The 25,966-nt window shown below is 38.9% G+C and overlaps 1 protein-coding gene across 13 annotated transcripts in view; it reads left to right on the top strand.

The window, feature by feature from the left end:
• Positions 1–25,966, top strand: part of MCTP1 (multiple C2 and transmembrane domain containing 1) — a 240,516-nt gene that overhangs the window by 206,821 nt on the left and 7,729 nt on the right. For 7 of the 13 annotated variants that reach the window (XM_040542064.1, XM_040542060.1, XM_040542062.1 and 4 more), the window contains 2 exons: positions 1,568–1,648; positions 23,445–23,554. In XM_040542064.1, the coding sequence (XP_040397998.1) occupies positions 1,568–1,648; positions 23,445–23,554 (191 nt within the window). The remainder of the gene's footprint in view (positions 1–1,567; positions 1,649–23,444; positions 23,555–25,966) is intronic. The other 6 variants (XM_040542061.1, XM_040542063.1, XM_040542071.1 and 3 more) reach the window with 2 other exon arrangements.

The raw sequence follows: 25,966 nt of genomic DNA, 5'->3' as shown, positions 1-25,966 counted from the left end.
CCTTAGTATTGCTTCTCAACATAACCAAGTTGAACGACATTGTTTGAGACTAAGCAGAGGTCTGTTTTTTACCAAGCTCCTCAAAAAGTGGCTGTATAAAATGAGATGTAGTAAAAGCATCTGTATGGTCTTCTCAGTGACTCCGGGGAGAGGAATGATAAGTGTTAAAGGAAAAGACCAAAAGCTTTTACTGCTGGGTTCTCTCTGAAACCTTAACATGCATGCAGGTCACTTGGCTCCTCAGCTCCGAAGGCATTCATTTGTTATGTGGCTTCAGAAGCAGGGAGAATGGACCGTTTCTCGTTCTCTAACAGATTTTCTAGATTTTCTTTAATGTAGTTGCACACAGACTCATGAGATCCGGGTTCTGTTTAAGCCACTGTCATATACTGCCTGCAACAGTAAGCAAGCCCCTCTATCCCGTATTTGTCAGCCACCCAAATATTTCTTTAGGTTTATTTGTAACTTCCCATTTTATCCTTCTGAAGAGCAGCCCAAAACACCTGTTTTAGAGATTTTTTTGGGGCTTGTCCCACAGCAAAATGTAGAACCCATGATACAGAACAGGTCTTCATTCAAGTTGCACAGAAAGCAGAGGTGGCAATGGGTAAGGCACAACTTTGGAGGCCAGGTAGAAGAGTGAGGTGGTTTCAGATGCACTAGCGTGAGGTTGAGTGAGTGCTGCACGGACCCAGTCCCTGTTGGTGAGATGTGTGGTGGACACAGCGCACATGAACGTGAGTGAAGGAGTGGCAGAAGATGATGTGGGTGAGGACGATGCCCAGTAATGTGGCTCTCTGCAGCAAGCGATGGTCTGGTTTTCAGCTGAGGTTTGCTGCTGAGGCCAGCAGCACAGCACAACTGAAAGTCTTTCTTTAAAGCTAGGTAGGTGCTTTCTGCTTCACTGAAATGCTTGTAAGAAAAAGTGCAATGTGAACTACAAGCATTTCACAGGACAGTTGATCAGGTATTGCTGTGCTTTACGCAGACAGATACAGGAATAAGGGAAAATAAATTGCAGTTTCTTGCAAACTATGTATATATTTTGTGTGCAGCTTGAAATATCAATGTGTCAGTAGATTTTATATTGTTTAGTTAATGCTGATGTGTGGATCAGTGAAGAACTTGCTGGATAGGCCATCCAGAAAATGTAATCCTGACAAAATGAAGCAGGCACCCTTGCCCCAGAGAATTTAAGTGCAAAAGCTGCTCCCAGATGAACATGGTGTGGAATCAGCATCGGCAATGTGCAGCGGCATCCACAAAGACAGAGTGCACTGTGGCAGAGGGCAGTGTCTGTTGCCACTCAGGTTTCATTTGCAGCTCATTAACAGCTAAATTGGGTGTAAATAAAGCTTGTGGACAAATAGTACATATAATTGGCTTTGTTCTACTTCTTTTTAGGTCTGTAGATATCAATCTTATGCATTTACTGATCGCTACTGTAAAAGATGCAAAGGTGTGGCAGTTTAGCGGGGAATCTAAATGAACTGCTGTGATCATCAATTTCAGAAAAATTCAGATATGCTTCCATTCAGAAAGGGGTAACTTTTTCCATCCATCTCAGCAGATGTTTGTGGACATACAGCTCCTAACTGACAGAGACTTCAGATGTCTAGAGACTTTGCTACGGGCTTTTTGCTACCAGGTACCTTCTGCTCCACTGCCCTGCAGTATACTTGCCTTTTGGAGAGTTCAAATTATATTTGAATACTTCTGCAGAGAAGACAGCTTCTCCATGGCAGAAAGAGGCTTCTGCCTATTCCTCCATCCTGCATCCCTTCCTAGTTTCTGCTGGGATGGCAGTTCCATCTTTGCTGATTTGTTTTTGTAGCTTCTTGGTTTTGGTGTCTTTTGGGAACTGGTATATGAAATGCACCACATTTTCAAATGCTCACACTCCAGAATGATGAAGTTTACAGGCCAATTATTTAAACACAGGAACTTTCCAGTAAAACAGCTCTGTAGATTTCAACATACAAGTGAAGGGAAGAATGTATTGCTTTTCAGTGTGGAAAAAATACATATTTCTGTTACTATCTACCTCCCTGTACCATGGCTAGCAGAGTCTTGAAAATAGCCAGGCAGACAGGTGACTGTAATGTGAACGATGAGGCTTTCCTAATTTCTGCAAAACCGTATCCCTGTTTGGATAGTTTATGAGGCTTGGTGGGAGGTCTGAGCTGGGGAAGAGGCAGCAGTTTGCTAGCCCTAAGCAGAAATCTGCAGATTTGCTCTGTTTGTGAATTCCCTTGTGCATTCCCACAGAGGGAATGAGCCCGCATCCTTCAGGTGGGGCCGGGACCTACCATGGCTGCTCCTGCTCAGTGTGGGCTCCTGCGAGGTCTGGACTGCATTTCCTTTGGGTTTACTGGCTTTTCTGCTGAGTCCCACACTGGGGGCACAGACACCACCCGTGAACCTAGTGGGAACAGCTCTGAGTGGAGGAGCCTGCAGGAGGTGGAACAGGCAGAAGGAGACGGGGATGCAGAGACAAAAAAAAACAAACAAACATAGAGACGACCTAGGGAATGGATTGGCACCAGGTGGGCAGGCATGCGGCAAGGAGGAGCCCAGGGGGAGCAGAGGCTGGCTGAGCATCCATGCGAGCACATGCAGAGCTAACCTCAAATCTCATAGGTGTCGGTTTTGGAAGCCAGCTTCACCTCCTCAGTAGCACTTTGGTTGTAGCCTTTGGTGCACCATCTAAATAGACCAGAAAATTAGAATTTATGGCATATGGAAAAGCAATAAACAGTTGTATTACCACTCTTGCTTAATATTAAGTGTGGCTTAAGGACGGGGGTGGTATCTGTGTTATCTGCGTGATCAGCAAATGTATGTTTGACTGGTTTGGGAACAGATGAGGTAATACGATAGGTTAAAATACAGCTGTAGCAGTCTGATAATGCAATGTTTTTTATTGATTGTCTAACTGAGTAACTACACTGGGTATTTGGTTTGCTTGTCACAGTGCTTAATGCCTGGGGTAGTTGAGCAAGTTACTTTTCCACCCAGTTGACCTCAAAGTCCCACAGTCTTTCAATCAAACTCCTCAGATTTCACAAGCTGGCAATTCCTTTCCTTTTCTAATGGGCTATAGTAAAGAAAATGTGTCACCTTTTGCACCATGTAATACTAAATCAGATCAGAATTCATGCACAATTATGTCAGTGGAAATCTAATATTACAGACTTGCTTATCTCAAGATAGCACATGGAAAAATAAACTTGCACAACTGACAGACTTACTTGATTCTACAGATAGGTTATTTGTAAGTAATTGAGCTGAAGAATGTATGTGGATTATTTTCATACATTTCAAAAAGCATATAAGAAAAACGGGTAATAAATATTTAAGTATTGTTTCTTTCCTCTTCCCTTTTCTCCTATTTCCTTTCCCTTTTTATCTTTTGTTAGTCTGCTTGAGTGCTAAAGTAACAAAGTCTGGGATGGGAAAAATAGGTTTTATGTTAGCAGACCGTTTTTGTTCTGAAGGCAAACAAGTTTAGAAAAGCAAAATGGACACCACTCATTTATGTAATGTAACAGGTATCTAAGTAACACAGAGGTCTGAGAAAAAAGCATTCTGTCGAAAAAGTATTGCTTTCTGTTTTTCTTTAACAGTGTGAAAAAGTCAAAACACTGTTGCTAATCTAAAGCTTTCTTGCAATCAGAAATAGTTATTTAAGATCAATTGCTCAGTAGATGTGCTTTTTTGGTATTTTACACTAAAAAATATTGCAGTTCCTCCTACCTTCAGCATACACAGCCATGCTTTGATACTTCCTTAATGTATTGTATAAGCTATAATTTAAATTTAAGTACGGAACAGGTCTATTGGTTTTTAATTACTCTTTGGTTGAAAATTTAAATATCAGTAGGGATAGAATAGGTAGGAATCTTTCGGAATACCTTCTTTGCTGCTGAGTAAGAGGCTGATTTCTGATTGGATTTTTTTTAACTTTTCGGGGAATTTGAAATATGTGTGTTATGTGTGGGTGCACCAAAACATCATCTTGCCTATTCTGTGAAGTGCCTGGTCTGCTCTCCTTTCCACTCTCAAAAAACAAATGCTGAATGAATATTTTAGATCAATATGTAGCATATAGTGAAGATCAAGAAACAGTTTACTCAGCTGTTTTCTGAAGTATAATGTACTCCCATGCATTTTGATAGAGGAATGGTTTGCATAGCAATAATTGTGGTTTCTGGACAGTCTATTAAAAAGTAAGATTTTCTAGTCTGTTCAGGGAAAGCTTAAAGCTGCATTATCAAAAATTACGTTACATAAGATTATAGCCCAAGAGACAGTTTGTTGCTACATAAATTTTAAAAACATTTGTTATCCTGTGTAATCTTTCTCACCCGTCTTCTCCAGGATATATTGATTCAGAAGAAAATGTGTTCCCTAGCACTATGAGTTTTTTTTAAGTTTTATGCTGAATTTTGAAGTTTTGGTGCATAAACATGGAAATGGCATTTCCTGCAAGTGCTGAAGTTTTCTTTTTCCCCGGTGGAATGTTGTCTGTTTATTTGAAAATGGACTAAAAGTGTTCAGATGACAGCTGCATACTGTCCTTTTGTTGGTTTGCTTTCTAAACCAATACCTGCAGACCATGGAGAGGAGCTGCAGTGACTTACCAACAGCTGTATTCAAACAAGACTACAGGTGCTTTTCAAAATAATCTGACCAGGAATGTAATTACTGGTGCTTGAGGGAAGAAACACAAGACACCAAGCAAATGAGGTCACTTTAAGGTATGAAATGCCATTGTTTTGGAGGCATCCTATTGCAGGAGTTGGGAGCTTACCTCCAAGAAGAGGCCGCTGGAAGCTCCTTGTCCTTAAGACTGGTTGTTTTTGAAAGGAAAACAGAACTGGCTGGACTAGGGCTGTGTTTTCATCTGATGCTAGTCAGACTTCAGGGACTGTTTATTCGTGGACCGTAGTCCCCAAAAGCCTCAGACAAAATTCCCACAAAATAATAACCTACCTGCAAATGTTAGTGCACTCATGTTGCTCACAGATCTCAGTCATGCAGGGTGGGTTCCGAGCCAGTGGATTCAAGGGCAGCACTTCTCATTGCTGAAGCCTTCACCAAAATGTCAGTGACAAACCTCTTTGCTAGTAATCAAGCTGTATGAGACAGCGTCTATTGATCTAGGTAAAGAACAGTGCAATCCATTCCTGGGAGCCTGGTGGAAGTTACAGAATATTTTGGATTTTCCAAATTGCTGTCTCCAAATTGCTATTTTGAAAAGGAGCTCAGATGTTGTTTCAGATAGGCATAACCTGTCCAGTTCGAAGAAATACCATTTCTTACAACAAATGGTGTAATGTTACAAAAGCATTATAATGCAAGGAAAGGTGCCACATTTTAAAAGATATGATATGTAGAACATAGTCAAATATTTTTCCAGATAACCAAAAAAGAACACTTCTAAAAGGTAGAAAGTAATTATTGAACCCTAGAAGTTTGGCTTTGGTTTTTGATTGTGGTTTTGTTGTTGTTGGTTGGTTGGTTTGTTCTTGTTGTTGGTTAGTTGCCAACTGCATTGGCTTTTTAAATTAATTTTCCTACCTGTACACTGTTTATATTCTATTCTTAAGACAGTGCTTTTTTTTTTTTTTTCCTCCCAACCCACACCAACCCCCCCACAGCCTCAGTTTTTTGCCTGTAATACGTGTTTTGATGCCAGCCATTCAAATCCCTAATTGAGACATTGGAATATTTATTTTCCCTAGACTTTGTTGTGAAAGGAGAAAGTTTTAATATTGCGCTTCCAGATCATTAACAGGTGTTACTGGAAGTACCTCAAATGCATAGGAATGCTTTACAGAGCTTTTTTTTCTCTATTCTGATTTTAATAGTGAGACATTAAGAGTATGGTTTCAGATTTTTAGCATTCAGAAGTCTGTACATGTGTCCTGAAATGGAGAGGAGAAAGAAAGGTCTTTCTCTTTTTCTTTCTTTAAATATTTCTTCTCCTACCTACATCCTATGCATTGGCTAAGCATAGTGCCAAACCCCGGGGGGATTAAGCCTGTGAATGCTGTCATTTGTCAGACATATTAATAGTTCTAGAAAATTACTATTTGATAAGGAGCAGGACCATGGAGTAACACTTTAAGAAAATATGGGTCAACTGCATCAAGAGAAAACATACAGGGAAGGCAGAAAATAAAGAAAAAGGCTGTATACTCCAATGTGTTTCACCTATATATGTGAGCACAATGACTGACGAATTTGAGAGCAAATTGTGTGTAGAGCTCTGTATTCAAAGAACATTTTAAAAGTATAGCTATGATTTGGGTAAATCATGTGTCTAAGATAATAAGCACACAGCAGCTTAGAATTTGTGGCCAACTGAATTCAATTCAGTGCATAAGGGATTATTTTTGCCCCACAAATTCACAAAGCAGATTGAAGTTCAAAAAACCGAAGTGATCTTTGTTCACAAATTGTTTGGGTGAAAAAACAACAGAAACATCTAGTCTGTGTAATTTCATGAGACTTCTTGAAGATCCGAGGTTAAAACAAACTTTTACTGAAAAAAAAAATAATAAAAAAAAATTGACAAAACTAGATTAGAAAATCTATTAGGACTTCTTTATGGAAAGAGGTAAGGAGAGCAAAAAGGGGACAAATTCATCAGCTAAAAGGCATAATGGGAATAAGAAATTCCAGAACTTGAACAGTGAAGAAGAGAATGCCAGGGAGACAATGTATCTGTAGTGCACGAGGAGGGAAATAGAACAAAATGTTTAAAATCTATCTGATATTGGACATACTTTAAAAATGTTTTCAGCTATGTAGAACAGAAAAACATAACAGTTAAAAAGGAAACATGATGCATTTTTAACGACTGATTTGGGGGATACTTGGAAGTGATGCTTAGACTGGCAAGAAAATTATAAGATCTTCCTGTTCTAATGACACTTGTTTTCCAAAATTCATGGCAAACTAAGAGAGTCCTGAAAGAGTGGAGAGAAGTGCATTATATTTACCTTTTTTAAAACTGAAGAGGGGATTGATCACGACTATTTTTGTTCTCTGTAAATGGACTTAAAGAAAAAGTGTCCAAACTTAGATTTATTCTCACATTTGCACAAAGAAGCTCAGAGAACTTCATGATGAACCCTTGGGACCACTGACATCAGTGAGCATCACCTGTGCTGTTGTGTGCTGCCCATCGTAACATTTTTTTTTTTTTTTAAATTTAAAAGCCCCAAATGATTTAGAGATCATGAGATTTACCACTCATGTTTGCTCTCCCAGTCATCACTATCAGATTATGATAACAATGTGTACTCTCATTTGAAAGCATGTGATGATTATTTTTGATCAAAATAGTCCCCAAAGTCAGTACCAGGATTTGGACATCCAGGTTGGTTTCTGTACCCCCTGTCAGTTTCCCAGGAACCTAAAGAGGGTTGGAGGGGTTAGTTTTCACAATCTGATCATTTAGAAGATATATTCAGAAAATATTAATGAAGAACATTCAGAAAATGCAGTATTATCTTTTGCAAAGGTACTAAAAGGTAAAACGAAAGAGCCTGAAATCAGTAGGATCAGAGTAAAGTAAAGCTCCACGTTCTTATTTCAATATTCTTTTTTTTTTAATCTTTTTTTTAATAAGGTTGTTTACAAGGACAATGTCTGTGATGGCTTCCCTGGAGTCAAAAAGCATGTATTTCCTCAAAGATGAAACTAAACAGCAGAAATACTGTTGCTGTTATGCTCTACTAATATCCTGCTTTGCTTTCTCCATCATTTATAGAGAGAGATTAGCGCTCCAACACACCTCTGCTACCTCGATATGCAGAGTTATTCCTTCCCTTTGGAGATGTTGATACCATCCAGTCATCATACCTGTCTTATGGGCCACTATCAATGGCTTTTCTTCAGAGTTGTATCCTAGCCAAAGCATGTAAGGGCAATCATGGTTTGCAGAGACCTGGCATGAGATTATAAAGTCAGCTGTATTAGCCAGGTTACATTCTGTTGGCACTTTGAAAGGCTTTTGACTTCCACAGTCTTTATTTTCTTCCTTCTCCCTCCCCTTCTCAATGTACTGCACTCAAGGAGGAAATTGGAAGAGTACTTAGATATGCTAAATTACCTCCAGTATAAACTATCTATAATTTGCAGCATTTAGTTATCACTGTTGTTTTACAGATTTAGATCTCTCTTTATACCATTTAAATGGTGGCTGAGCTTTTTTTAAATGTTTATTGAAAGTAACATTTGTAATAACAGTATGGAAAAATGGAAGTGTGAATGGGATTGAAACATTCTGTTTCACAGTGTCACAGAGTGGTGGAGGCTGGAAGGGACCTCCAGAGATCATCTGGTCCAGCCCCTGCCCAGCAGGATCACCTGGAGCACCTTGCGCAGGATGGCACCCAGGCAGGTCTGGAGTATCTGCGGAGAAAGAGACTCCACAACCTCTCTGGGCTGCCTGTTCCAGTGCTCTGTCACCTTCACAGTAAAGAGTTTTTTCCTCATAAAAATCTAATGGCTTCCTAATAGTATTTCAGATGAATAATTTGGATCTTTCCCTTAATGATGTAAATCATTTCCAATTGCAATACTTCTGTTTTTCTCCATAATATTAGAGAAGATGGGGAGGGGGAAGCACAACACTGTGACAGGATTCGGCAAACAGCACTGATGCCACATAGATGGAATACAAAGAATCTGGAAATAAAATGACCATGTGGAAGACAGTATTAAATAATAGCCTCTTGCTGTCGAGCAGATCTCTGACCTTTTGAAGCCAGGACTGGATGCAATGACACAGTGCTCTACAAAATGGTGCCCTCGTGCTCAGCGGGGCATTTGGGCATTTGCAAATGCAGCCGAGAACACAGCATGTCAAGAGCTGAGGAAGGTCAGTAGCACCCATGTGTGAAAGGTAGAAAATAATGGTAATAACCAGCCTTGAAGAAGGTGGCTGCCTCTTTATACTACTTTTCTGAGAGAGAGTGCCCAATTTACACCGGTTTAACGAGGCTTGCTTTGTTACCTAACATGCTCTGAGGTAATTGTTAATGTAGTATTTAGTGCTTTTTTACGTTCTTCATCCACCCTCTGTGATGTAGCTAATGGGTTTTCTGGCCCTGCTTCAGGGTGGGCTCCTCCTCTAGGGACATGGGGTCCCACCAGGCCCTGCACTGATGGGTCCCCATGCCCCTTGCTAGGGCACAAAAAAAAAAAAAAAAGTCTTGATAACGGTGGTTGGTATTATTAATATTACTGATACTGTCACTTATTAATATTAATACCATTAATAATAAAGAGCTTGATCCATCTCCCTGCAGTGGGGAGCAATCTCAAACAAAGCCCTGGAAGCATGTCGAAACAGGTTGTGCCACCTCCAGTCGACACGGGAACTTCCTTAAATTCCCTTTGCATTAATATAACACCATGGGGCATTTCCCAGGTGCTTCCAGGTGCTGCAGAGAAATGCTTTGCACTGCCACACACTGTTTTCGAATAAGCCTTGTTAGTGAATTCCTTCCCTTCTTCTCCCCCAAAGCACAACATTAATGTTTTCCACCGAACAGGAATCAAAAGCAGTAAATTCAATAAAAAGGGAATTAAATTTCTGGTCTGAGGCTATGTGGGACCTGTGAGCTCAGAAATGCCAGCTTCTCCAAAGCTGAGAGTTGCGGTGAAAGGGAAGCTCCATTCCTCAGCACAAGGAAGAATTTCCCACCAAATTTTGGGGCACTGACTGGCAGGACCTGATTTCTAAGCTGTTCTGTCATGGAAATTACAAGTAAGCAAACTCTAAGAAAATTGCTGTTGTGTTTTTATAGGCAGAGCAAAGGTTCTCAGGTGATTTACAGCTTGAGATCATGTTGAAGATATTCTGATTTCCCCACCTCCCTGAGAAAGCTAGTGATCTTAAATATTTGTTCTCGTACATGCTGTTGTACAACCATGTAATAAAAATTAATCTATTTCAAAGCATGTGTTGGCAGACTTCAAGAGAAGGAAACATAAAATAGCTGTTAGGACATAACTATTGGTGTAAGTGAATAATGTTACAACCATAAGCATGCCATTCATTCTCTTAAATTCAATCTTCGTAACTAGAAAAAACATGATAAAATTAAGTGTTTATTTTTCTGGGATGAGGATGGTTAGCCAAAAGTGTATTTATTTATTTATTTATTTATTCCTTTTAGAAGAAATCAGCTCTGTAGCTGGAAAGCATTTATGTGACCTCTTTGTTCAGAAAGGCTTTGGAAGTTCTGTTTTCACTGTTTGGAGAAGTTGAAAAAGCAGGAGAGTTTTTCACATCTGTGCAAACCCTTTTAGAAATGAGTGGACTTTATTTCTCAGTATTTTTTCTAGTGTACAATATGAGCACTTCCGTGATTCTGTCCATTGATTTCTTGTTTTTCTACTACTACTTTGACAGCTTTTAACAAAGATGCAATATCTCAACTAATAAACAGCAAAGATTTCAGCTTATGTTCTATATCCTTAGTTTTCATAGTGACTTTATTCTGTCTCGAAGTCTTCTTGTTTGAGTTCTGTGAGAGATTTTAACTCTGTTGTGTTTCTGTCTGAAATGACGGGTAGTTGTTCTATGCACTATTCTGATAACCTTTTTCACAGGAAAATTTCTATATGCCTGATTCCTCCATTAGTTTTATTAATCTCTTCATATTAATAATGTTCTGGCAGTGATCTCCACCACTGAGTTTTGCATGGTATGAATAGAAGAATTCACTTTTACCAGTTTTACCTCTGCTGCGTTTCCAGTTGGTGGAATATTTCTCACTAGTGCCTTATGAGAGTAATTAGGAGCCCCTATTAGCTTTCTCTAAACCGTTCATTCTTTTGAATATCTTGATTATGTTCATTCATCTTCTGTGTAAATTAAAATGTCCTAGTGCTTTCTGTTGCTCATTATCTTACTTTTCTTTGCAGATTTTTTATGATTTCAAAAGCTCCTGTCTGCATTTATTTCTGGATCAGCTTTTTTATTTTTATTTTTAACTTGAGTTCAGTTCTTCAGATGAAATTATCTCATCAGGTTATATGATGTTATTACGTAAAATTAAACCACCAGTGTTAGGCATACATTTAACCTGGTTATATTCCTCAGAAATTTGACATCACCTCCTTTAGTAATTCTGTCACCTATAAATTTGGTGGTTCAACCTTCTTTCTTTTTCATGTGGGTTAATAAATACATTAAATAACATCAAATCTAGTATCAAATTTTATGATAGCTCACTATTAATCTTCTGAAATGTCTGCTCTTTTACCTCTTTCTCCTCGCTTGGTTATTTTAATACCCTTTCTCTTTTAGGAGCAGTGTAAGAGTTTTTTTTTGAGAACAGTGTAAATTATCATTCACTTTTCCAGTATTGTTTGGACCGGTTTTACATTCTAAAATGTTTCAATAACTCAGTCACAAATAATTTAAAAATTCCAGACAACTCTTCGCATGGTACTTTAAAAACCAGTCTGTGTGGGGGCCTTGAATTTAAGCCCTACTCCTAATTTCTTGCATCTGTATTCTTTGTGGAGGAGCCTGCAGAGGTTTCCCATGAGGATTGTGGCAGAGGCTCTGCTTCAAATCAAGCATGTTGGTAAAAGAGGTTATAGAACAAATCAACAAAACAAACAATAACAAATTATCGGGGGCTGGATGGCGTTTACCCACAGGCTCTGAAGAGACCTGCGGTGAAAGAGCTGCGCCACTAACAGTGGTGTGGGTGCCCAACATCCACGTGGGTGCAGACCGAGAGGCTCGTGGAGGGAAAGGCCATTAGGAGTTATTGGGAAGAAGGATCCGTCCTGTTGCACTGGAAGCTGCTAAACCTCCGTTCTCCAAATGCCTGGAAAACATTCTGGGAATCTCAGTGTCTGCTTGATCTCCACCTCCTTTTTTCTGCAGTTCTCCGCTGCTGAACGCTCTGCAGCAGAGTGCACGAGCAGTCCTTCCATGTGTTTAATAGCAAACAACCCCAGCATAGTCTGGGTTTTCCGAAGTATAATCCCATACAAATGTGGCCCGGTACAAAAAGCTATTTTAATCCAGTGCAGGTGCTTACTGCGGTGTATTTGCTAACTGTTATGCGACAAAGTCTAGATATCTGAAGTGCCTGTCTGCTTAATTTCAAGCTGTCAGGCTGGAGTACTGTAGAGATTTTTTCGGGAGGAGTGATACCTGCTCTCTGCCTTTTTTTCTTTGGAAAAAGTGTGAATACAGTATATCCTCTCAGCCAGTCATTGCAACGATGATAAAAATTTCACAACCCTTCTCCCTGTTTACTTAGTATTGCTGTGCCCCAGATATGACAATGTGTGCAGATCCGGGAGAAATAATGAAATCTATGGAAAGCAGGCACACAGGAGAAAAAAGGCATTATACGATGGCAGCTTTATTCCCTGCTGTTGTTGGACTGCAAATGGATACCAAGTTTGCAACTGAGGCTGAAAAGCATTTTAACTTTGTTTACTAGACAATAAATAATACAGAAACTGTTTGCTGAAAGTTGAAGATGAGAGCCGCTGTTGAATTCTTGCACTCTGGCTGGTGGTTGCTTCTTTAGTGAGTTGTCCTCAAATAAGCGATGAGTTGGTGGTGATTTTTTTTTTTTTTTTAAGTTCTAATTTGTCTCCTCTGCTGAAAAGGAGGACTATAGTATATTCTAAAGAGGCTGCGCCATCTCAGAGATCATGCAGTAACACAGTCAGATGGCAGTGGCAGAATTGGGGAAGCAGGAGATGATGGTATGGCACTCATATCCATCTGTGGGCAGCTGGTGGCAGCAAAGCTTTGAAGCTGTTTGAAGCTGGTGACATCCTACATGGATCTCTGGCATTTGTGGAAATGCCAGGAAGGGAGCAGGGATCTGGGAGGGAAGAGAGACTGGAGACTGACTACAATTTACTGTTTTCTCTCCTGAACGTAAACTCGTGTTGCAAAGGGTCCAATTCCAAGAGGGGTCATCATGCTTTGGATGCCAACTCTTCCTTCAGCCTTTCAAGTGCTAAACGCTGTTGGGTGCCCCTTTTGCTCATTCCTAGAATCTTGTCTTATACATTGATTTGCTTAATGCCCAAAATCCACTCTGAAATGTTAAACTTCAACAATTTGTTAGTTTATTGTCAGGCTTGCTACTCCCTGCAGGTTTCCTAGCCCTCCTGCTCCTAGCATTTGTATATCTGTGGATCTTGCCACTTTTAGGTTTTCAAATACCACAGTAGGCAGGTTAGGAGATGATGAGAAAACAAGCGGTGTGGAGAAATGCACGTGACATGGTGATTGGTTGAAGTACATTGTTTATTTATTTCTCCAGAAAATCACATAAATTCCATTAAACACCTATTTTTCATCTTCTCTATTTAAGACATCTCAACTATTTTTTCCTGCTCTGTTTGTAGGATTTAATATAAATAGTATCATTTGTGATCCACTGTACTTTGTATGTCATGAGTACTCAGTGGGCAAGTTAATATTGCCTGAAGACTGGCAAAATTCTGTGCTTTAGGCCATTTATTTTTTTCAGTTACCATTCCAACATTACATTAATCATCTGGATTTTGTATTTAATTTTAACAATAGTTTGTTTTCTTTTTTCCTTCTAGGACATCCCCATTAATTATCATTTCAGCTGATGAAGTTTCATTATTTATTTCTCAAAAGTAAACTCACCTGAGGTGACTGAGGACAAGCTGATAGCTTTTTCTACAAGGTCTTTTATTGTAGAGTAACTGCTGTATACATACAGTACACAGTCAAAGTTTTTGCTTTAAATACGGATGTTTGTTTTACTGAAAAAACTGGACATTTGTGTAAATATTTGCCTTTGAGCAACTCTTTTTTCTTCCTGCTATTCTACTCTGCAGTACGATATCAGAACATGCAAGCCTCCAGAACGTGAACACCTCTAAGTTTTCAGTCAAAGTATAATTTACTGTGGTCCAGAATAAATATATGCTTTTTTTTCCTTCTGAGACATTATGTATGCTGGAGCTTATTTAAAATGAATGTAGAACAGACTATGGTAGTGGTAAGACATTAAAATAACATTGTTACAAATTACCCTACATTGCGATTCTGCATATTCATGGACCCACCCCATCTTCATTAGATGGCTGAGCTTTAGATCTTTTCCAAACTTCCAGCAGTTTCTAATAAACAAGGAGGGACTCTTTTTTTCCATTTCAATGAAATGAGCAGATACTGAGAAAACCAGCAGTGGACCCTTTTCAGGCTTTTCCCTGGATTTTTTCCCAATTCCCGGTTCACATATCACTCCTTGCCCACTGTACACTCTTTAATTCTTTTTATATTGTTTTGCTTCAAATGCCAAACTGTTTTTCTACACTGTGTAATTTTCCAAAAGCACAGTTTGAACTTTTATCCAGGAGAATTATATAACAAATGTTTTTGAAAGTCTTTCTTCAATTTATTAATATTTGATAGACTTCTTGAATAACTGCAGCTACCATTTGAAATGTGCGTGTGTATGTATATGCATTATCTTTGGAACGTTATTTAATCTTTTTTGCTCTAGGCAGGATTTTTTTGGAGCTGAAATAGCAGGACTCATGACATGATGATGATACTGTGCTTTTTGGTTTTGAGTGTTTGTAGTTCTTTCAGTCATCATCTTGGTCACTACTTTGGAATTGAATCCCAAACTACTTCCAAGACAATTTGCTTTAAACATTCAAATCCTGTGAATAATGTTGCCCAGATCACATATATTACTATTTTCATGTTGATTGCTGCAGATTTGTGTTTTGAATGAAAGATTTCAGGCAACCTACACTTTCTGGCTTATATGAGCACAAGGCCTAATGTTCTTGTTGTCCAGATCAAGTTCTTTAGGAAAGATATTTCTTTTAGGAAAGAAATTTTGTCTAATCATTGAGCAGTCAACAGCCATCAAGTATTTCAGATTTTAGGGCTTGATCTTCAACTGGTGTAAATTGTCAGGGTTTGGTTGACCTCAGGATAGAGATAGCGAAATGCAGGTGCTGAGAATCTGGCCTGATATTTTCAAATCTTGGAGCAAGTTACTCTTCACAAATAGTGTCCCTAGCAAAACAGTTTCTTTTGCCTTATTTCATAACAAGTTCAGTTAAATTGCTGGAATCCAAAGCTGTCTTAAACATTTGACTGATTATTCCAATAGTGCACTGTTTGGGCAGCAAGTACCAATGGTGAAGGCATGCCTTTAGTCCTCTGCTCAGCAGTCTGCTTGGCCAGGCCCAGGCAATTTAACGTTAAAACTATGTATGCATATTTGGGTATGGAAACTTCAGAAGAAACCCCTTTTGATTTCCATAAAACAAAAACATCAGAAGTCCATGGCATGACCATTTTGAAATTCGAAGTGTTTTTTATGTGTTTGATCTAAACATGTTGGTAGTAACTGTAAGCATAGGAAGAAAAGGTCAGAGCAAACAGTCTGTTTAAAGAGGAGCTGGAAATTTTAGCTTAGTAAGCAAAAGAGAGAGTAATACTCCTCTAACCAGTCTTTAGCAATGTGCAGTTACGTGTCTAAACTAAGGTAGTGGCATAGGAGGAGGATACAGGAAGACAATATTCCTCCTGAGAAGAATGGAGTAAGACTGACACTTTTAGAGAATAGTTCATATTAGTCCTAAAACAGAAAACTGAGGCTGGAATGCTGAATTCTTTTAGATCAATATTTGATTCCTGTTTCTTTTCTGTGCTTCAGCTAGTTCTTGTGGTGACAGTTAATATGTTGATGGTGACATCTTTGAGGTTACCTTCTGTAGTCCTGCATTGGAGATGCAGGTCTTCTGGCAGTAGAAGCAATTACAGCTGCTATCTCTTGGGCTTGCCAGGTCTGGACAATAATTAAGTGTAAAATCATTATCTCTGTTTGTTTAGATGAATGACTTATGTAAGAATTACAAGATCATCATATGCTATCAACACAGGACTGGGAAGCTTCCAGAGGCAGTGAAGTAAATCTAAACGCATACTTTGGTGCTGAGACAGTGTCCTAACTCAGAGTGGAGGTGATCTTGTAAAGCTAGCCTTTTTCCTCTGCCTAAGAACATGTTTATTGTTATCATAATCTTTTCAAGGAGAAAATGAAAATTATGTTCTATATACAGTAAAACATCATATTAAGCTTTACATCTGCTACATCTGCAATGTATTTCAGAACTGTAAATGAAATTTTAAATGACTGTAACTTCAGCAGAACTCCATAATCTTTTATATCAGTGAGTGAGAGTGGTATAGACATGTATTGAAAGATAAATTTTGATGTTACTTTAAACTTTCAAAACAGAGCACCATATTATTTTGATGATGCACTCATGTTGGCAATGAGCAGACAACGAAATGTGTGAGTCTAATTTAGATGAGTATCTCAAAAGTTCAGATGTTTCACTAATCACAGTCCTTCACTGTTCACTTTCTGATTTCTCTGTTTCTCTCCTCCTAACCTGAGTTAAGAATTTTTACAGTAGCAGGTATGACATGTTTCCAAACACCTTCTTTTCAGGCTCTGAATAGTGGGGCTATTCTTACTGAAAGTAACTCCTTCTTTCAACAGATCTACCAAACCTTACCTTTTAAAGATTATGTGAGCTTTGAGCTTTTACTTATCTGAGCTTTGAGCTTTCACTTATTTGAGCTTTGGGCTTTTACTTTTGGTTTGTTATCCTTCACATCACAAGTAGACCAGACCTTGAAGAATTGCATTAATGAACACACACTGTTAATTGCAATTGCATTCAGCATAGATAGAGGGTAAATGCTGGTAGAATCTCTGGAATTTAAAATCCAGCTGTAGAGTCATGCTCAAAGTTTGTTAGTAGAACTTCAGGACTGTATTCTATCTAAATTAGCTATTGCAATCAGCTGATGGACAATACAGCAAGATTCCTGCTTTATCCTCTGCTGAGTGGCATTGGTGTGACTGGATACAAGAGGAATGCTAACTAGACCACTGCCAACCTCCAGTATAGTTCTGTCTTGCATGAAGTAAGAAACTCTCTTGTTTAAATACAGTAGAATAGATTAAAGGTGAAAACAAGAGGCAGCCGAGGGAAAAATTCCAGGATTTTCAAAGTTGAACTTAAAGCAAATGCATCTGGTGGATTCCAATCATCTCAATGCTTAATCCCACAGTCTGGGATTCTTAATTATTTAAGCCTCCTACCAAAATAATGTCAAGAAAGTTACACCATTATTTGGCATGACTTTTTGCCTCTGAATGTATCACCATGAACAAACAAGCTTCCATCCTTTTAAAGTAGTATGTTTGCTTAGACTATGTATGAAATGAGTATCTAAAAATGCTTACTATTAGCCAAAAAGGTGCCGTGCAATGAAAATTTAAGTGTTTGTTTCCTCACACTAGATGGCCCTTCAGTGAAATGGCATGTCACTCCCCTAATGGGCTCTATTGTGTTCATGTTCCTATTTCATTTGGAGTGTTACCTTCACTGTACTGAAATGTGCAGTGAAGGAAAGATCAGGAAGGAGCTGCATTGAGCAATACCATGATACTTAACAGGAGAAAGAGAAAATAAATAGTATTGGCCAGAAAATTTTCCTTTGAACTATATAAGAATTGCCATTAAAGTTCTTCTCTACTTCACAGAAACATCTAGCACCATTTTTTCCCTAGAATTATTATTACTATTCTTGACTTTTTTTTTTCTGATTTTATGTTATAGCACTGCAGTAGTTCATTATATTAAAAAAAAAAAAAATCCTAATTCTTTATATAGGTCGTAGTGCCAAAGTCACAGAAGGTTCAAAATGATTTTTATCAACTCTCACTGTATGTTTGAGGAAGAACAGATTGTTGTAATATTCATGCTCACAGGCATGGTGTCTTCATAAACAGTGAATCGTCAGTGTTTTTGTCCACATGTTTATATGATTTCTATTGTGCCTACTTTCTGCTGTTTTAAATATTGAATGCTCAGTAGGCAATAACATTTTATTGCTTCTTTCTTTAATAATCATGACCACAAATATCATTTCTTTCTGTAAAACACTAACCATTTAATAATGATGTGGTTTTCTCTGTATTTTAGAAATCCTCATCCTGATTTCCACTTGGGCATCAGCAATTATTTTCAGTCCTGTTCTGCATACACTGTTCTCTGTGATAGAATGCACACACACAGACCCATGTTAGCAAGTAGATTTCAGAGATGAAGTTTTAGCATTTGTAAGCAACTGATTGGTTTTTTTAAATGCAGTCACTGAATGTGCTTTGCCAGGTAAAAAAAAAGACAAAAATGAATTCCAGTTTAAAAAATCAGTTCTGATTCTGTAATGTAACCCTGAGATTTGATGTCCATGTTAAGTTGTGCGAGCTCTGTGAGAAAGCCTGGTCCACCTGTTCCCTTTCAGGATGGTATGAGTAATATCCAGGTGTTTTTATTTATTGTTGTTGATGCTAAGGGTAGAACACATGCTGGTACCTGTCTGTCTGGCATGCAGTCAGTCACTATTTAAAATAATTAAAAGTCTAGGACCTGAAGAGTTATGAGATGGTTTCATGGAAGGGTGGGATCTTATAAATCATTAAGCTCACCCTGAAAGGTTTTAATCTCTTCAAGAGTCTTCCCAGAAGTGACGAGACCAAATGGTTATGGTACTCCACAGATGGCACCCTTCAAGAGGGAAGAGTGGTTGAAACAACCTGACCCTTTCAGTTCATTACAGACATAATGGAGGAGGCCAGTTTCAGATCACCCAGTGTGCCTTTCCAGGTTCTCTAGATCATGCAGCTTTACCTCACGATCTCACTTCCAAAGTCAGCCTGAATGTAACAGTATCATCATGGTTGTCTGACCTCTTTCCGTTTCCCTGAGAAAAAGGTAAAACAATTACTTACCTGCGTATCCATCACCAGGTCCTGAAGCCTGAAGATAGGGGTTCAGAAGACCTGGAGGAGATCAAAAGCCTCCAGAGCTGGATTAGTGTAGTCCTGCTGTCTTCTTCTTAGTGACCTTCCCAGAAAGCAGAGGTTAGAGCCTAGGAGGTAATTGGTGAGGCCATTAATCCCCAGAGACATGTTTTTGAGCAGCAGCCAGGCAATAGGATGGTATTCAACAGCCACTGTCTGCGTGCCCTCTCTGAGAGGTACTAATGAATCCTGACAGTAAAGGGGAAATGCATTTCCTACCGACATGTCTGGGTCTACTCTGCTGGTCTCCAAAAGGAGGTGTCCACAGGTATCACACCCCGGCACATGGCCGAGACTTGCACTGGGGGATGACACGTGTGACTACAGATGGCGATGCTCTACTCTGGAGGACAGCTGTTAGTTGAAATAATATGCAGCGGTTCCTCATGGAAGCGTTCTTCCCCTATTAAAATAACAGAGAGCTATGGGTTTGCTAATAAAGCCAAGGAATGGTAAGGGTGATTCCTCACCGACCTCACTGTCACTGATGATTTTGTAGCCGCAGGTAGTAGCACACGGAAAGAGCAGTGCATATGTCTTGTTGTGGTCAAGTGACAAGATCAACAACAACAACATCTTCTTACAGCTTACCCGGTATATACTGTGGCTCTCAGGCAGAGATGGGGTGGTGTCCTTTCTGTGTTTCCATCACAAGTTAGCCAGGCTTTGTCTCATTCATTTTGCTTTGCAAAGAATTTATCATACTCACTTGCACAGCAAGGGGTATTTATGGAAGAGCCTTCTGGAGTCTCTGTCTTTTCCAGACAGCATCTCCTTGAAGTCTCAAAATTTACTCATATTCTTGATAAAATGCTCCTATGATTCTTGTTTTTAAGACCTGTCTCTTTCCCTCCAACATAGTTATTAATAGGACAGTTACCTACCATAAGCAATTTGGAGCCTTATTCTCTATATTAAAAATGTCTCCTTTCACTTAAAGCTCTTTCTTTTTCACTACTTTAATTCCATTAACTTCAGCAAAGTTTACTTTTGAGTCTGGCTTATTTATTCTTCTGCTTTCCCTGTCTTTTGAAATGTTTGTTTTGTAAATGCACTTCAACCTAGAGGACAGAGAGGTTTAGGGTTGGAGATATAATCCTTTCCTAAATCACCCTATTTTATCTCATGGGATCAGAAGCGTAGCCCGCTAAATAAAGAGATTCAGACAACATGGTTTGTATTCAGGTTTTGAAGTGAATTAGCCCCACAAAGTCTAGAGGAAACCATTTACGTCGTTTTCACCAAATGAAAAATACAGTTATAGCTGAAAATTGTATACAAGAATTAAGTATAATTATTGGCCAAGCACTATATCAATCTGTAATCTACAGTTCACTATGAAGTAGGAGGAGGACATGGTTTCAATAGTTGGGTTCATTCCCTTTTGTAAATTCAAGTCAGACATTCAGCATCAATTTGACATTGCTTTCACAGTTTACGCTTAAACCCATCCCCTAGCAAACATCTTGCTTTTCAGATACCTTAAGCCTTCTGCAAGCAAACAAATCATGGAAATTAAATAGTAATAAAGCTGTTGATAGCTTTGTATAATAAATTTTATCTACTATTTAAATGGCAATTATTTCCAGAAACTTGGCAATTGTAGCCATACAAATGATGAAATTGATTCCAGTCACAGCCCATCTTTCTTTGGAAAGGAAATACCAGTAGTGTTTGAAAAATGGATTATTAAGAGCCTTGGTTTGCTCAAGGTGGCTCATATGTTGTATTTGCTAACACAGCATCTTGCTGGAAGAAAATAAATGCAGCTTTTCCCTAGCCCAGATTATTTTCTCCACAAATCTTTGGAGCAGGAAATAAAAAACATCTAATAGTTCTGAAGCATGTGGAATTAGTTTAAGAAAAGCTGAGCCCTGATCCTTCTGACCGCCTCCACTTTCCTGTGCTGTTTTGTCTATTCCTGCCTCAGAATATGTCAACAAATTTTCTTTAAGTTCAGAAGATACAGGGAGGGTGGAAAGAGTGATTCTTTTTCTGTCTCTTTCTGTCTCTTTTTTTTTTTCCTTTTCTTTGTGTGTGTGTGTGTTTGTTTTAAAGTGATGATTTAAAGCAGATGTATTTTCAAAAAAGGTACATGTTTGTCTTGTAAAATATTTGTAAAGAAAAATAGCCTCAGGACCTCTTACAGTAAACCCTGTTGAGTTCTATAGATATCACAAAAGGTACTATTTTTGTTACATTGACATAATTCTTTTCTCACACAATTTGATTATAAATCAAGATAACTTTATAGAGAGGACTGAATCTAAACTGGAGAGACAAAGCTGATACGTATTTAAAAAGCAGACAAATATCTGTGATTTCTGTATGGCTTATTGCTTACCTTTGCTGTACTAGAAAACAGATTATTCATATTGCTCCAGTACTGGAAGTATGTTTTACATGAATGAATAGAAGAGATATCTCTCTCCTGATAAGAAATGAAATGCACTGGATATATGCTGCACCTCCTTGGAAGCTGTATACCTGAGGACAATAATGTTCTCACTGCCAAGGCTTCAAGGATGTCATAAATACTACAGAAATTATATCAAAAATAACTCAGTGTTGCTGTACAGCACGGGATGTGGTTGCTATTGGTGGCTGTGATTATGGTCATCCACAAAAACATTTCTTTGTGGTGTAAATAATTATTACTCTTAACTGAGAACATAAGGCTTCTCATGTTGCTTGAGAAACTGACTTTTCTCTTGTCTCTGAGTTGTTTTGTTTTCTTAAATTACACTCCGTCACTGTAAGTAGTTTTGCCATCCCTGTCTGTCTCTCTCTCTCTCATGATTGTTTATTTTTTGACAATCTGTATTTTGTAGATAAATTCTTTCAACATCTTTACAAGAAATCTTGACAAAATAGTTGCAGAACCACTGTCACTAGAACAGCTTCAGATGAGTTAATGATAAATTATGTTTTCCTCATCCAAACTGGTTTATATAAACAGCAAAAAATGACAACAGAATAAGTGAACCAACAGACTGGCTGCTAGTTAAGCATCAGAAAAAGAAAAATGAAATGCAACCTATGCTCATTTCTTAGGTACTGGACTTTGGAGTCAATTACAGAGAACAATGTAGTATGTGAGTTTTGGTGGCAAAATGCTAAGCAACTATTTTATCAAATATTTTGCTGCCTTTTGCAAGTCTTGAAATATTTTTCATTACATTTCTTATTTTGAGAAAACACTAATTAAATTTGAACTAGATAGTGTAATATGTCATCGATCCATTGGAAATGTTGAACATACATTTTCGACTTTCCATGTAGCCCAGGAAAAAATAAAAAAGTTGTCAATTTTGTCTGTGGGGCCTAATTTTAAGCCCATCTAATTCTAATTTTGTGAGAGTACATTTGGCTTTGTGTGGACTTGATGCTACAGCCTGCCAGGGTTTAGAGATAGAAAGCTTTCTGGGGAGAAAGAACAGACTGTCAGAGCAGGAGGAGGCCCGGGTGAGGGATGGTCCATGGAGGGCATTGATGTGCCGCGCAGCACCTTGTTGGTGTCATCCACACCACCGATAGATAGATGGTTCTTCTAGGAGGCAAAGTCTGCTCGAGTTGGCAAACAGGAGGACAACATTTGCTGTTGGCAAATCTGTCAAAGACTACAGTAAACATCTTAATGAGGGTGGGAACTTTTGGGAAACAAATGGTCACTCTGTTTTTGGAAAAAACACATTTTTAAGGGAAAAAAAAAGAATATTGGTGTTAAAGAAAAGAGAAATTATGGTTAGGCTTTTATATTTCTGTAAATTGATGGCTTTAAATCTGATAGCATGTTGAAAACCGAATAAGTAAGGAGATAATCAAATGGCTTTCTAGAACAATGCCTCTCCTGCATCTTTCATGCATTGTTTGTGGCTGCCATTTTATTAGCTTCTTGAGCCATGGACTGCACTGACTGTACGGTAAAGGCAGTCGGAGCTTTGTCTCCATACATTTCACTAACTGGAATATTAATACAGAGAAAAGGGGGAGAGAGAAGCATGCTCGCTGTCCAAGCAGAATGGCGGGCAGCGTGGATGCACAATCGTGGCTTGTCTGGCGCTGCCATGCACGTGGTGGGAACCAGGCCTCAGACCAGGGCGTGCGAGCCTCTGGTTCTCCACGCAGAGCTGTTACCCAGCTGGCACACGCATCAGCGAGATAACAGACATCCTGAGAAACTGCTTTATTCCACCTCCTGGCTCTTGCTGCGTGAGAGGCTGCACAACGTAGGTAGTCAGCACCCTCAACACGTTTATAAACTGGAGGCCTGGGTTACTGCAATGCATGTTTAGATGCAACAACAAACAAAACCGTGTGGTGCTAAGTATGTATACAACATCTATTTTTGATATACACTGTTCAAAGGACAAAGGGATAAATCTGTAACACATGCACTTTTAAAACTTAATGGATGGATGCATGTCATGCTTCCTACAGCCAGATATTTTTTATATACAATTACTTTTTTTTTTTTTTTTTTTTTAGGACAGTGAAAAAAAGGGATTTATGAATAAACTGTATGCCATCCAGGAGGTGTGTGTTAGTGTCCAGAACGTCCTTGATGAAGTGGCTTCCTTTGGAGAAAGGGTAAAGAAGTAAGTGCTGTTGTGGGTGCTGTATTGCTCTCTAGCACTGTTCATATTTCTTCCAAGCTAAGGAGCAAAGTGTTAGACCCCTTACCCTGTCCCCTTTTATTTATTTATTTTTTTTTTTTTTTGTGGGAGATTCCAGTTTTGGCCAATCTGTTGTTAAAACTCATCTTAATTTACTTTGTTCTGTGGCAGCCCTGAGTTAATAACAATCCAGTCATGTTAATTTTGGAATTTAGAAATGTATTAATTGTGGAAAAAAAATCAGAAGTAAGACACTGAAGTGAAACAGAAAGAGAATCTTACTGTAAATCCTAACAGTAGTTATTTAAAAGTACTAATAAAAATGCAGTTTTGAGAAAGGAAATAAGCACAGCTGAATCAGGGTATCAGAATTTAAGGACATATGTATGTTCAGTTGTGGGAAGTGTTCTATTTATGTAAGTTAGCAAAACCTTTCCTCCTGGATTATATGTAATTTATAACAATTTATACATGATATGTAAGAATTGCCAACAAATTTAGACCTTAAGCAAGAGAGGTTTTGAGATTTATGACAGGAAGTTTGGTGTATTTTTGGCATGGTCACTGAGCAGCAGTCTAAGGATTTTTATTTGAGATCAGAAGGGTTCCAGAAATGCTGTCAGCTGAGAAGCAGGGACAGAATTGACTTGGCTTTCTGCCCTCCAAAAGCTGAGAGCAAAGCCTTGCAAGATGAAAAGTTGGGAGCAGAGCATTCACAACCTCCTTTCCACTGTGGGCAGGAAGGGTATGCAGAAAGGTGACCTGCAAGTCGTACAGAGTTAGAAAACCTTCACAGGAGACTTTGCTATAAAGTTTCTGCCGATGCGCTCAGCACGTCTTAACGGAAAGTTAAAGCTGTGTGTTCCTGCTTGTTTTGGGTATGCTCTACGAGCACAAGGCAACCTTTTTTTTTTTTTTTTTCCCTTCCTTTTTTTTCCACTGCTTCGTGTAACGTGCCGTGCCTTGGTGTTCCCAATTATGAGACCACAGCTCGTGCGAAAGGATATGGCCCTAAAATAAATAATGTGTGTTTTAAGAGGATTTTAGAAAATTGATACATTGGGTGGAGGTCAGCCTGCAGGGAACATAAGAGTCACCTCTCCTCGTGTTCTGCGTGCTTTTTTTAATCTATCAGTAATGGCAAACATATCAGGATCAGGACGAAGAGGAGGTTGCCACTGATGTGTTTAAGAGCAAAAGCTCTAATGGGAAAACCTGGGAAGCATTCCCATGGGGACACTTCCAAACAGGCCGCATTCACAGCAGCAAAGGCAGATGTAAGCACATTATGTTGCACAAGTTTTCCAGACAACTAAAATGAGCCTCTGTGAAAGAAGTCTTTTATCAAAAGGCTGCTTAGGGAAGTTGCCTTGATGATTAAGTTTCTTGAATCATGCACTTTGGAAGTGTGGTTTGTTCTATTATATACCAGATGAGGGGAACAGAATTTTCTAAGCAGAGTGAGACCGAATCTTCCTATAAATCTTTGTAATTTGTTCCTAAAACTATAATGGGAAACCTGTACTGAATGCTGTGCTAACACAGCACATAAGGAGGTTTGCTAAGTGAGGAGCCAGTGTTCCCACACATGGTGTGTCTGTGATCCATTGCACAAAGCCGAGTCACAGGAACATGAGCAGACCCTCAACCTTCTGTTCATCCCAAATGCATGCAGAAGAGGGGAAAAGAGCAGGTGTCCCCTGAGGAGAAAGGGAGTGATCCTACACCAAGTGACACTACATAATGTTCACTCTGGAGACATGTCAAAATTGCCAGGGAGAAAAGAAGACAAATAAACACAGGAAGCCAGAGCTCATTATGAAAAATATGGCTAGCAATTCAGATAATTGCAATTATTCAGCCAGAGAAGCCAAAATAATGTAATCACACTGATTGGGCATATAGTTAGTGGTAATACTTTGAAGAGTATCATCAAGCTACTTAGAGCCAAAGCCACATTTTCCTTCTGGATAAATGTCATGCTACACCTTTGACATGGTGGTGCCTTCAAGAAATGATCCCACTTAGCCCAGCTCCCTTTCACTGGTGATCCCGTGGGACACATGTATTAATTGGCCATCTGGCCTTTCTCTCTTCCTTGCTTGCAGAGGTTGGAGGGCCACAGCATGGCTGTTTCAAGACTCATTAGCTTTCACCTCCTCCCTGTCCATACCTCAACCTCTGTAAAATGAGGTGATCAGCAGTTTTTTATCACACCATAGGGTTTTGGACCCTTATTAAGGACATTTTTAATATGGGGCTTTTTTGTAAAGTGCCCTGAAACTCTGATGGGATCCCAGAAGTCTTCTTCCTTTATTTGTAAAAAATACACATTTGATTTGATTTTATCTGGAACGATCAAACTTTTTTCTTTAGCTTTTCCTGTAATGTACT

Source organism: Cygnus olor, chromosome Z (genome assembly GCF_009769625.2).
Source record: "Cygnus olor isolate bCygOlo1 chromosome Z, bCygOlo1.pri.v2, whole genome shotgun sequence".
NCBI lineage: Eukaryota > Metazoa > Chordata > Aves > Anseriformes > Anatidae > Cygnus > Cygnus olor.
This window is presented reverse-complemented; position numbering and strand designations above follow the sequence as displayed.